This window comes from Trachinotus anak, unplaced genomic scaffold (assembly GCF_046630095.1).
Source record: "Trachinotus anak isolate AG129_WGS33_773 ecotype Australia unplaced genomic scaffold, CSIRO_AGI_Tana_v1 ptg000010l, whole genome shotgun sequence".
In the NCBI taxonomy this organism is placed as follows: domain Eukaryota; kingdom Metazoa; phylum Chordata; class Actinopteri; order Carangiformes; family Carangidae; genus Trachinotus; species Trachinotus anak.
Window position 1 is genome coordinate 14,803,251 of NW_027273861.1, and position 14,248 is coordinate 14,817,498.

The following is a 14,248-nucleotide window of genomic DNA, read 5'->3' on the forward strand; positions in this document are numbered from 1 at the left end:
TACGATTTGTTCAGTTTGATTAAAATGGAATATTTTCTCTGACAGGCTATTTGATTTGTGAGCTGGGGATTTGGCACAAGCTGTCCAAAACACTTTTTCCTTTGGGAGTAAACTGTAGCCCTCTGCTATTTGGTAATTGCAGTAGTTCATATTTGCGAGAGAGTCTGACTTTTTATATTTTTTTCATTAATTTTATATGCAGTACATCTGCACTATGTCATAGCAACGCTGGATGATTAAACTAATTAGCAAGAGACAATGGTTTCCTTTAAGAGTGGCACAGAACCGTCAGAAAGCCATTCAATGCTTGTATAAGAGCTGAAACATTTTATCTAATAACTGATTAGTCTAACAATGGAAAACTAATCTAGAAAATTTGAAAAGCTGATTCATCTTTGAAGTCATTTATCAAGCAAAAATGCCACATATTCCGAGGTTCCCTCTCCTCAAATGTGAGGATTTTGCAGCTTCTCTTTGGATTCTTGAACCTTGATCTTGTAAACCAAATATATTTGGATTTTAGACTGTTGCTTCGACAAAACAAGCAATTTAAACTTGTTTCCTTGGGCACTGGAAAACTGTGACAGGCATTTTTCTCTAATTCCTGATGTTTTATTGGTTAACAGATTAATTAAATCATTAAACATAATGATAGATTAATCTTTACTGAAAATAATTATTAGTTGTAGCTCTAATGGATTAACCTCAATGTGAGATTAGTCTTTAAAACACTTAATTATTCATCTTAAAAGGTTTTCTTTTAAAATCATATTTTGAATTATTTAGTAAGTATTTAGATTATAAACTGGGAATCCTGGAAATACATTTCCAACATTATACTTTTAAAGCAATAACTTTAGTTTGTTGAGTCAAAAAGTCTTAGAATGAATGTAACAGAGCCTGACCAATGATAGATTTTGACGCTGATACTTGGGATCCTTTACACTTAAGAATAAACTTGTCACTCTGACATTAAATTACCTTAAACACATCTTTTCTGTTCTGTTCTACACTGTCTTGTTATCAGCCTTCACGCCGTGACTGACATATCTGCACTAACATCAACCATGGGAAATATCCCTTTATACTATATCTATTTCCCAAGTCCATCACTGACATTCGACCGCACATACACATCAGTTAAATTGAAGTTTCACATGCAGTCATGAATTCACTGTTTGGCTCCATTATATAGATAAATCAACAGTTTAAGTCCACCCACACCACTCACATCAATATCAAATCAATGGCTGCATACCCTCTGAGAGACTATGCCATTATAAATAAACCATACAGACTCTGACTTTGTCCCAAACACAAACTGTTGATACCACACACTGCCCAGATACCCCTGCAGGTTCCACATGCAGACTATGTGTACAAGACTTGTTGTGTGCTCTCTAGCCACCAATTGTAGGCCGCCCAGTCAGATATTTATTACTATTGATCTAGCTGGTCCTGGCTGGAGACTTTTGTTCTGCTACTCGAGGCTCTGACCTCAATTAAGTTATGAATTTCTATCTGATAGACTGGGAGCGCTTGGGGCCTGCTGTGGCCGTGCTACCACGCTGGATTAATTAGAATTAGCGGTGCTGCGAGTCGCCCTCCCCGCCTCATGGATCATGTTGTTTTAATACAAAGTAGAGGCGGAGGAGGCGGGGAGGGATGGAGCGAAGGGGACGGGAGCTTGGGGGGAGGGGAGAGTGATGAGGAGAGGAGAAAGAGAGAGACAGATAGAAAAGCAAAAAAAAAAAAAAAATGCAGGAATGAGTCTAGTAAAAGCTTGTGAGATGCGGCCATGTGCTTCAAACCTGTGCTGCCTCGTCCTCTAATCACCTCCTCTTACTTTAAGCCTTAACAATGTTTCCTTCCTGCCATTGTGTTTGTGTTGTGCAAACCTGCATCTCACCTGTCCTTCCTCTTTGTCAGCTTAATCCTCCCACCCTCACTTACCCTCTGAGTAATTGCTCTAAGTCAGACATTGTGTAAATCTACTCTGGGCCATTCCTGACCTTTGTTGTAGTATGAAAAACACCTCTGAACCAAAGCCCTGCCTTTTCGACTCTAGTTCCCACAACTGGGCACATCTTTTTCTATAAATGCATTTCCATGGCAACCTGAAAGCTTGTTGGGAGGGTCAGAGGAGGGTTTGGGATTTCCACCTGAAAAACAAAAGTTGCGTGTGTGTGGGATGAGGCTTAGCTGTGGGTGTGGGATTACAGCGTCTGGACAGAGAATGACCACAGGGAGAGCAGACACACGTCTAGACCACCGAGATGACACTCTGCAGTCTCTAGTTAGAAACATTAACTCCAAATTCCTGAGATTTTGCTCATTTCTCACAGGCCTATCTTCAGTTTCAGTGATAATCTTTTTAGGATTTTACCTTACCTTTACCCTTACTTTATTAGGTGACAGTTAACACCAGAGAGAGACAGGAAAGGATGTTACGCCCAAACCTATATCCTAATAATAGGATCATCAAATCACTAATATCAACTTCTTACCTTTCTTTCTCTCTTTCTTTCTTTCTTTCTTTCTTTCTTATCCTCTTGTTTTGTTTTGTGTGAATGATGTTGATACATCTCAGTTTGTCTGATTTTGTTTTGGTCTGACACTCACTATACTTCACTATATATATATATATATAGTACATATAAAGATGCAACATATCAGACTTTGTCAGGTACAGACTGATACAGTCCTGAACTTATTTTCATCGTTGTTTATGCAGCTCAGCAACTTTTACTATGATAAACTAAGTTATTCGATGTGTGACATTATTAAATATGAAAAAAAACTAGAAAATGTCATCTCTGTTTTACTCTGTTGTATCTGCTGTAGACACATTCAGTCTTGCTGTAAAATAACACCAGTGCTAATATCCAGCACCTTGAAATGAAGACTCATTTTGACAAAATAAGCCAAACCTAACAAATGCATCAGTGTTTAATTTTATCTTAACACAAAGCAGCTACAGAGGAACTTTGTTTAATAAAGGACAGTGTAACATTAGAGAAGTTAATTAAAGTTCATTCTTGACCTGGGAAAAGGCTTCAGAAATTTGAATCTACAATCCCATGGTAACTGGGTAACTCAGTTTGGTGAAGAACATTATGTGATATGATCAAAAGCTCCAGAACGGCTACTGAAGGTGAGATTGTTCTGTCAACAGTAAAATAATTATTCAAATCAGGAAGCATCTAATTAAAGAAAAAGTTAACTAGACAAAGAATCTGATAAAAAGATTGATTAAGATATAAAGTCCTATTCATATTTTTCTGTTTAAACCAAACCTAGTACGGTAGTTAAACACCAATTACTAATTAATTTCTGTTGCCTGATCTGCTTTCATGACTGTCGTGATATGAAGGAATGTCCTAAACTTAAGCTTATTCCTCATTAATGCTCTTAAATACATTCTAGCACACAGAATATAAGTCCAGTGTTTGAGCCTTAATTTCCATTATTACATTAAGAGAGGTTTTATTGTCATCTTTCCCACAGTTGGTGCTGTCTGCCCCACTTTTTCTGGGTGTATTAGCTGAGGGAGCAGTGATACAGTGGGGGTGGGGGGTGGGGTTAACATACAGTACCAACACCAGGGCCTGATCTACAGTTGGCAGGTGGCAGAGCTGTGATCTGTGTATTCAAACACACACAGCTACCTATTGTAGTCCCACCCTGCCTTGATCCAGGATTAACTATCAAACGAGCCCTTAATGCAGGTTACCAGGGTTTGGGAACAATTCACTAAAACAATCAGTTGATTAATTTCAAACGATTTTCCTCCTCTGCCAAGCAAATAATAATACTTTTTGTTTTAACTCTCAAGTCCCCCTCCCCTTTTTAATCAACAAATTAAACATAAATCATGTTTGATCTTTATTTACTGGTTGCTCGGCAGCTGGTAGAGGTCAAGAGAGATTACTGGTCGCTCTAATAGCCTGCAAACAACCCAAACATTCCTCTATTCTTCTCATGAACACACACAACCTCCCATACTATTTGTTTCATGTGACAGTGGCTTTGGACAAGAAGGACAGAAGGATAAAACGATCCATCAATTTTTTTGTTTTTTTATCGTTCTCCAATACGACAAAATTGCTACTTTCATCTCCTTCTTTCCTCTCCTTCATTCCTTTCCTCACTGACATAACCCCAAGAAAAAAAACACACACAAAAGGATGTTCGAGCAGGTTCTAATGAGAGGCATATCGTTCTGTAAGCTTTACATAGTGAGATAATTTGGCATTGCGACAGAGTGATATGATTTAGCTGACTATATTTTTCTCTCAGCCACCTCTTTGCCACCTCATAAATCTGCTACCAGTAACTGCTGCAGAGGTCCAGTTTCTGTAATATTCAGTCTCCTCCACGGCCGGCTCCCTCTGACACCTGGGAGACAAGCAGGTGGAAAGGTCTCCGTGGCCTGAATGCATGAATTCATGTGATGTCTACACTCTGATTGGCTACAAAATCCTGCCTCTGAAACATTATTTTCACTTCTCCTTCTGGCACACACACACACACATTTGCTCAGAAAGGCCCATTTCAAAGCAGAACAGGATTTTAAATAATCAAAATTCATCCAAAATCTCTAGATTACTCTCATCCTCTCTCTGTTTCTCCATTACAAATGAACACTGGATTATTTCCCTCTATGTGTTTTGATATGAAATGGAAGTAGAATGAGACAAAAAAAATGTGCTCTGGAAATAAATTAGGCCTCTGCTCAAATTCAGCCATCCAATATCACTACCTGGCTAAAGATTTACGTTCCCTACTTTCACTGCTGAAAACTCTTGGCACCTGGAGAAATCAATTCATATTTTAATGATAGATACATGACTGTAAATATGCTACATGTAACAAAAGGACAAAAGCCTCTATCTATACATCAATCCTCGACTGTCATTATCTTGATATGGCTTTAAATCATCAGTGAAGTGTTTTGTAGTTATCCCACTGTTAAGTCTTTTATGAACCATTCGCCACAAATCCACCCCCTCCCTGCTGAATTCAAAACAAAAGGGGCCACGCATGACCACAAAAGAGAAAGTCATTTGTGAAATGTCCTGATTATGTGGGTTGTGCAACGTAAAACAATTTGCCTGATTACTTCCAATTGATTTGGCCTTACAATTAAAGCCTCAGTGTGCAGCCCCCGTGTACTGCACTGTGTCGTGCCACTGGCCAGGGAAGAGGAGTAATTTCTCCGATGTGCAGCTGAGCCAGCTTACCGCCAAAGCTAAAGCCTCCTGAATGCAGCTAAACCTTGGGAAGGCTAAACACTAGGCTAGCTACCAGCTAACTCTGTCTGCTAAAGCCCCGGGGGATTTGTCTGTGGCACAAAGTGAATTAAAGGTGACCTTCTGGAAGGGGATGGAGAGAGAAAAAAGAAGGGCCGTGGGGATGCTGAAGATGTCACCATTTGCCTTGGGTTTACATGTGTGCTGATCAGTGTTACTGGGGTATGAGGCTCCTGCTGCTTTCCTTTCATCACCATCCTCACTCCGTCTATGACAAATGCTGATGCCCACTGGAGAAGACATCAACACGTTCCATAGTGACTTCTGAAACAAAATCCAGCTACTGCACTTCAGCAAACACATTAAGCTCAAAACATTTCTATTGTGTGAATCTGTGCTAAAACAACTGTGCACTGCATGAATGTGCATGTAACTGAAAATGAAGCCGCATGCATGAAAGTTATGTTCTTCCATCACCAAGAAAACTGTCCCCGAGTCCAACTCTCAAATGAAGTGTTTCATGCAGTTGCATGGGTGAGCTGAAAAGCTGCCCCTGTTCTGGGACACCATAAATCAAACTTTCACCAGCGATCACCCGTTCAAAAACTCTTACGAGTACAATTTTGTTTTAAAATGCGCAGCAAAAACGCAGAAAGACACAGACAGAGACATGCTGCTCACCTGACTGTTGATGTCTGCTTTGTGCTGCAGTAATACAGACACCAGCTCCTTGTGACCTCTGTCACAGGCCCAGTGCAAGAGAGCCCGGCCCTGCAAAAAAACACACGCACATTCAGTAAGGGCACATCATGAGATAATGTAGGATACTGTAGAAGGCCTGTGCAAAAGTTTGAAAGTACAACTAAATATTTAACAGCATTGGGATGTTTATTTTAGCTTTACTGTACGCAATGTCATGTCCGTTTAGGTTGTTATTTCAGACATTGTTATGAATGCACAAACACACACACACACACACACACACACACACACACACACACACATCTCTATCTCCTATGCCTCAAACCTAACCAGACTTCAATCAGCTTCTTTGCTTCCAGACAAAATAAATTATGCACAACCATTCAGAACTCAGAGCCTTTAGACCTCAACTCCATAATGACCTGTGGACAGAGTGATGAGATACGTGGACGGCTGGGTGTGTGTGGCTCTGTGTATGTGTGTGTACACAAGGAAGAGCAGTAGGTGGTTCAAGCACAGACCGAGATCTTCAGGACAAATTGCAGAAACCTGCACACACAGTCTTGATTGATGTGCACAAAATGAGTGCAGCTGCAGCTGATCAGTAGCCCCCTACTCTATCCTACATGGACACACACACACACACACACACACACACACACACACACACACACACACACACACACACACACACACACACACACACACACACACACACACACACACACACACACACACAATCCTCTCCTTAGGTCCTTAGGTCTAAGATCCTTGTTCTAATAAAACCACACGAGCTCATTTTTCAGTGAGGCCAATTAGGTAAAGCAAACTCTCAGAGTCCAGTTCTGTAGCTTAAATCATATTGATCACCGTGGCTGCATGTTAAAATGGATACTTATGAGCCAAGCCAGAATACCAATAAGTTGGTCGCTCTCTCTCTCTCTCCCTCTCTCACGCTCTTTCCTGCTCTCTTCCAGGTGTGCTGCTGTTGACTGCTGACCACATTCTCACTGAAGACCAGAGTTTACTACTTGCAACAGGACACTGCACTAACTCAGTGTTACATGGGCTTTTTGGGGCGTTGCAGTGATTATTAAAAGCCTGAATATGTCAAACAGAATAAGTGCAGCATTCAAAGTTGAGAACACAACCTTTACAGAAACATTCAGAGTCTCTGCCAGCCTCAGTATTTAGAGGAGAGGACATTAAGAATGGTCTCTTCTGAGCTGAAATAGCCTTTCATCAAGGGAGCTAAAACCTCCCATAACAAATGTAAGCACAGTATACTCAAGTAGGTAGAGTGTAGCCTCCATTCTCTTTATCTGAGGAGGTTGGCAGACACCTGTCAGCAGGTGGAGAGAAGCATTGCAATATAGAAGGAGTAGCAATGGTAGGACATCTCTGACCAGACACAGAAATGGGCAAATCATTCACCCTGCAGTATATGTATGCAAGATGTATATACAGGTGTGAAAACCTCACTGCTTCTTCACCTTCTTCTGCCTCTTCTATCTCATCCTCTCTCTCTGACCTATCCAAATAAAAAAAAAACTTGCAGTTTTGCATATTTGATTTAGGATGAAGCAAGTGTGCAAAAAAACATTTATGCAAGTGTGCTGTACATCTGAAAAACTTTAAAATGCAATATAATACCAACAATAATTTTCAGTGGTATGGCTTTCTCTTTAAATATCAAAGACACTTTAAATATTAAAAGGCAGGATTAAAAAGGCGAGTGTTAAACTGTTACTGTGTAAGGAACCAACAGATGTTGTCTGATGGATATTTGCTGGCAGATTATTTGCTGCCTCTTTAGGCTCCTTTGTCTTAACTGCTTAACCAACACTCAGAGGAACACATGTAAGTAATAAGAAGTGCGGCAATTATTAGAATGACTATAATTGTAAAGTTGATGGCTGTTGTTTATTTATTATCTGAAAAAAAAAGTATACAAAAATGGAGCAACCTGGAGCTACATGGAATTCACCTACATGATGGTACTTAACTGGCACTGTTGGTGATAAGTTAACACTAGAAACACGCAACACAGGTGGATATTTGGTCACAGAGCCACAGAGTATCTAATGGGACAGAGCCTCTCTCTGTGTCCATCTCTCTCTGAGCTGCAGAGGCAGACAGGGCTTGTCAAACTTCACCATTGCCCTCTGCTGTTGAGCAAGCAGTACTGCAGGTGAGCGGACGACAACATTATAGGACAGAGAGAGCTTTCTCTGCTGCTGTGGGCCCACAACCATCTGGTCTTTGACTGGGAACTCAGCAGCCGTCTGCCTGCTTATCTGAAGAACGGCTGTGATGAAAGAGAGGCAGGGAGCGAGCCATTTGGCCTGGCCGATAATGAATCAAGGACAGACGAATGGATTTCAGGGTCAATCCAGAAAACACCTCGCGATGCTAATAATAGCTGTTCACACAATTTACGCACCTCAGCCTGAGGAGTGGTTCCCATGTGTTTGTGGCTTCAGATCACTGAAACCATTATGTAATGACTGCAAAAGACTATCCCCCAGTGACCTGTATTTTTCATGATACTCCTCTGATCATTTTCACCTGCCCTCACGCACCAGGGGTCAGAACACAGGAGAGCTGGGTATGGATTCAGTGTGTTGCTAAAAAGACAGTAAATGCTTCTTGATGCTGGGAGTTGAACATGAATCCTGTAGTCAAAGGTTGATTTCCCTTCTCTACTTCTGCCGTGTTACCTACATAGATAGTACAGCGTTGATAGTATTGCTTGCAACTGTCATATGCCACCAGAACAGTTTCACTTTGCATATTTCTCAGCACTGTGTTTTATAGTTACCTCTTCGTCTTTAGTATTGACATCCACTTTCTGGGAGCTGATGGCCTTGCTGATGTGGTCGATGTTGTTTTCTCTGCAGTAGTCAAAGATGTTCTTGTCCTCTTCCCTGAAAGTGGTACAGAAATTGAAACAAAGACTGTGTGAGAGAGAAAGGAAAATATACAGTCAACCCTTATTTTTTGGACGATCATTTGCAGTTAAAGAATCAGATGACCTCGTGTGGGTTTGCTTTATATTTGTGGTATTTCATAGCGAGTCTCTATCAGAACATAATGGAGGTGAATGGAATTTTATTTATGGTGCTCAGAGCTTTTTTTTAATAAAAATGAACAGCAACATTTCTTTCCCCATTCGGTGTCCTGGCTATGCTGAATAATCCACAGAGCTCACTGTGAACAATTTTCATCACAACTACTTCCCACTGAAGAAATACCTCCATGAAAACAGTCAGCGTGTTTTGTCTGTGATGCAGATGATTTAAGATGTTGGTGTTGGCACCAGGAGCCAAACTCCATTCATCCCTATTGTACAGGTTGGCAGCAGAAATTTCAGAGATGTACAGTATGTCTCAAAACCAGGGCAAAAATAACCAAAACTATACAGCATCACAGTAGGTGGGGAGTGTGGAAAGCACCTAGTAGCACCTTGTATTTAGTCATCAAACACACACACACACACACACACACACACACACACACACACACACACACACACACACACAGAGAGAGAGAGAGCAGCACCATCCCAACTCTGATTATATCTCTGTGTCTCTAATCACCTCCTGGCATTGGGGACAGGAATGAGTGGTGGTGGTGGGTGGTGTGGTGGGGTGGAGTGTTCGTGGTGGAGGGCTGCAGGGTGAGGGGGAGAGAAGGGGCGAAATCTCATTTAGAGCTTTACGCCTTCCCCTCCCGCTTAACCATGCCGGCCATTCAGATTAATTGAATTTAGTGCTCTATTGTCTGACAGAAAGCCCACAAACCCGCCACTGTACCACTCCCATGCAGTAAGTCAGCCGTCCCCCAAGGCCAAATCCCACAGTTCCCGTCTGTGATGCCCTGCTAGCTCTGCTGCACTGGGCCTTACAAGTCCCACAGCACACACCTGGCTCCAGCCAAACAGGAGCCACTGTGGGCTGTTGGCACATTAGGACTGAGGATGTTGTTTAGTTTGGTGGGGAGAACATGGCCTTAACACGGCCGTGTGTAGAAGTTTGATTGCTCTGTTACTTGGATGAACCAGCAGTCTGGCCATAACACTCTACAAAGGTAAATTCTAAAAGGGTTAGAGAAAAAGTGGACCGCAATCATACTTTAAACCAAAAAACACTACATCTTGTATCCAACTAAAAACCACCCAGAAACACTGCTATCAAATGGCTTCCTTGAGTTTTCCAAAGAATCCCTTAAAAATTTTGTGAACTTGAGGAGAAATAATATCTTCTGTGGCTCTGGGGGGAGGGGGATTGTCAAATCTAAAAAAAGATAGCCATAGTAATGTCATTGGGACTATCTTGGCTTAGACTTGGAGACTACAAATGTTTAATGGAAAGCTGGCATTAGTAACCGGGTTTATCTACAAGGCAGAGAACAGAAAACAGAGAAGGTCTAATAAAGATGCAATTGAGTTGCATTATGGAAGGTGTAGGATCCAGTGTTTTCTGGAGATTGACCCATATTAGGGATTAAAAGTCAAGATAACTTCTGCCTCTCTGTTTTGATTTTGACCATTTTTTAAACTAAATGGTATTGCAGTACTAAATTGCTGGAGAACCCCTTTATATATGGCAATCTATCTAATTATTCACTGAAATTCAAGCCACATTATTAACAGGAATAAAGAACATTTCACAGACTCACTGGAATGCAGTCTGCAACACCTAAGTGCTTGGATCGGCTTCATGCATTTCTTGATGCAGTACTTAGTACAGTTGTTTATAAATTGTATAGGAAAATATAATTGGATACTTCTTCCTATTCCTTGTTTTTTTTTTTAAATCAGTTTTTATTTTTCATGTTCAAAATAAATAAAATTCATTCATTCATTGATACAACCACTCGCCATATTTGATACCAAGACCACCAGTTAGCTCAGAGAGTCCCAGTGAGATCCACTGCCCTACAGTATGAGCCCTTACTCTATACACACCTGGATCAACTACAGCTTAAAACCACACCCAGGGGAGATAAACTTTCTGTGCCTACAATCAGCAGTTTCTTTACTGTTCTTTACTGAACCTGTTCACTTCCTTTTCTTCATCTTTTCATCTATGTGGTTTCTCTCTCTCTCTCACTTCTGTCCTTCCTCCCCCCTCCCTCTCTCCCTGCCGCTTCCTCATCAGCCTGTGATGAATTATGAATAACTCATTACACTTTTATCACAGCCAGGTTATGTATGAGCACATTCATTTACATACTCCTGATTACAAGCACTATGTTTATTCATGAGCCTCCACACTGGGCCACACCCACTTCCTTGTCTGATGGCCACGGTGACCCCAAGTGTCCCTGACGTGTGGCCACCATCCGTCTCCCCCGGCAACTAATCAATAGGCCAGCTCATCAGTCTTTCGTCGATGATCGGACAGGGCTGGCCTGACGGGCGCGTGACACGCTCACATATATAAAGCACAAGCCCACACGCAGCTGAGTATGTGGGGTGAGGTTATATAATGAACACAATCACTGCAATAAGCTCACATATGAATGTTCACACACCTGTGTCTAGTCTGTACCACGGAATCCACACAGACACAAACACACATACAGGTTATAAACAAACAAATGATTAATGTGGGTCCTGTAAACGATGTGACATCAACAGCGCCGCAGTGCATGCTGGGAAGGTCACAGGCTACTCTGTCTTCACAACAGCTGGGGTACCAAGGTTTTTGTATGTGTGTGTGACAGTGTGTGTGCATATATATGTTATATACGTGTGTGTATGTGTGTGTGTTTGTGTGCATGTGAGCGTGTTGTGTGCTCACATGTGTGTGTCCAGTCTGGTGTACCGGCAGATATGTCCTTCATCCATCAGGCTAAACTGGCTGCAGTAGTAGAGAACACTCATCTACCTGGCCTGAGCTTCACTGATCAACACCACGGCCAAACCATCCATCACACACACACACACACACACACACACACAATCTGTCATCACTTCCCCTATAGGACCCTGGTCTACACTCTCAACATGGCTGAGCTCCACGGAAGTATGAGAAACAATGAGAACTCAAATAACTCTGCACTGGCTTCCAGCAAAGTGTCCGGACAACAAAACCTCCAGTGTTAATCAGAATGCTTTCTCAAGGTGGGTGAGAGAATTACAAATGTAGCTTTCAAAGCCTCCTCAATCGCACACTGATCAGCTCTGTAGCCCAGGGATATTGCTAATCAATCCTGCTTTTGTCGATACACATGCCATCCACACATACACACACTCTGAGCTCGAGATGAGCACTGAGCAATGCAATTAACTATCTGTCTGGTTAACAGGTGCTTAGCTGTTTAATATGGAGTGGGTCCGTGTGTGCGTGTTTGTGTGTGTGTGTGAAAGAGGAAATTGAAATGCAGCAGAGCAGTGAGTGTGACAGTTCCAGCAGGTTGTGCATAGATTTGGATGCAATCGTGTTGACATATAGCGGCAAGTGTATGTTTATGTGTGCACACATGTGGATAGGTGTGTGTATGTGCCATGTTAATGACTTCCTCCTTGCTGGTTTCCCTCTGGGCATCACTGCAACTGGATATCACCAAGGGGAGCACTGTTCTGGGAAACCTGCTGTACCCGCCTCCCTCTGCTGTACCCGGCCTGTCTTCATCACCCCCCCCCCCCCCCCGGACTACCCCCCGAATCGTAACGTAATTAAAAAGGGGAGACTCTGGCCGCCTCTTCCCAAGACTGTGCATACTAATCACATACAGCCATTTAGGAGGAAAACCTGCAGGATTCACACATCTCATTTTCATCTGCAAAAGAGCTCTTTTTTCATTGAAATGAAGATGAGGTTTTTAAGCTTGAGTAAGTCTGCCAGGCAGAAGTAAATGGAGAATATATTTCATTAACATAAATCAGAACTGTATGACGTCTCCAGACCCTAACTGCAGTTACGGTCTGTTGAATATAATCAAATACAGCATCAAGACCATTGGTTAACAATGGCAGACTCAGACTGAGTTTACCTAAGCATTAAATAAGTGGTGATTCACAACTGGAGGAAAAAGCTGAGTCTGTTCAAGCACCCCGGAGATCTGGGAAAAGCTTTTAGATGCTTTGGCATCTGAAAACACAACTTAAGAACACGGAGGTGAATAAAGAGAATGTGCGAGATGTGTCAACAACGCTCAATGCCTGTGAAACTTTTAAAGACGCTACTGACAGTACCTGCGTAATCAATGTAACCAACAGTTTCTGATGTGCACTTTGTCTGCATGTGTGTGTGTGTTTGTGTTACTTCTGATTTAAATACCTGATCATCTCCTCCTGGTAAAGAGAGCTGACTGCTGCTCCTCCGAAGCCTGTTCTCCTTTCTGCTCCTTGTCTTTCCTGGCAAATGAAAAACAGTCAGAGTTTAAAGAGCAATGTCTCCCTTATATGCAGCTAAAACTTGTTCAGCCATAAATAGTGTCACCAACCTAGTCTAGTTTGGCTTAGTTCTGCAGCCTGTGTTGTCATCCTATATGGACAGAGGCACTGACCTTGCTCTTTTGTGTGTTCAGTTCAATACAATAGGGTTGCGTTAATCTATTCACCATGAATGGCTTTACCTATAGGCTTCCTCCTATAGCCTTTGCAAAGCTAATGCACAACAGCGATAAAGTTCCAAATGTGTAATTTTCAGAAACAAGTCTCGGGGGCTTTAGATGTGACCTCACTGGCAATAAATAACCAATAACACGCAACCGGACAACATAAAATATATTGCGCCTTAGTTTGTGACTGTTGTTAATCTTTTGTGTTTTCATGGAATTCCATCCTACATTCAGTTGAGCCAAGACTTTATTACCCAGCCTATTCTTCGCTGACCAACCTTGACTTACAAAAGAACCCACACAAATCTGATTTCAGAAAATGGGGAGAGTGGGGAAGAACATGACAAGCGAAGCAAAACAACTGTGCGTGCACTTTTGGAACAACCTAATTCACTTCAGAAACTCAGAATATTCGCTGATGCACGGGCCCTGCTCCTCTGCAGTGTAATGTAATATAAAGCCAGTGTCTGCTCAACAATTGAGACAGGAACAGAGGTCAAATTCTGGCTATTATTCTCTCCCCTGCTTCTGTCTATGCACTCCTACTTAGACCATTTTAACTGTGCTTCCAGAAGAATAGCCACTGCCATGCTAAGGTGCTTTGTTAACACTAATACAATCAGCTTCTTTTCAGTGGGGGGGCATTTGTGCGTTTGCTGGCCTGTCTGCTTAGCTCTCTACTGGCATTGTGCAGCTGTGGGGCAGAGTCAGCGAGTATTGCC

General features: G+C 41.9%; 1 protein-coding gene across 1 annotated transcript in view; it reads right to left on the reverse strand.

The window, feature by feature from the left end:
• acbd6 (acyl-CoA binding domain containing 6) overlaps positions 1 to 14,248 on the reverse strand; it is a 30,217-nt gene that overhangs the window by 12,452 nt on the left and 3,517 nt on the right. Inside the window, exons 4-6 of the mRNA XM_071487823.1 lie at positions 13,244 to 13,320; positions 8,776 to 8,881; positions 5,934 to 6,023 (exon numbers count right to left, since the gene is read on the reverse strand). Of these exons, the coding sequence (XP_071343924.1) occupies positions 5,934 to 6,023; positions 8,776 to 8,881; positions 13,244 to 13,320 (273 nt within the window). The remainder of the gene's footprint in view (positions 1 to 5,933; positions 6,024 to 8,775; positions 8,882 to 13,243; positions 13,321 to 14,248) is intronic.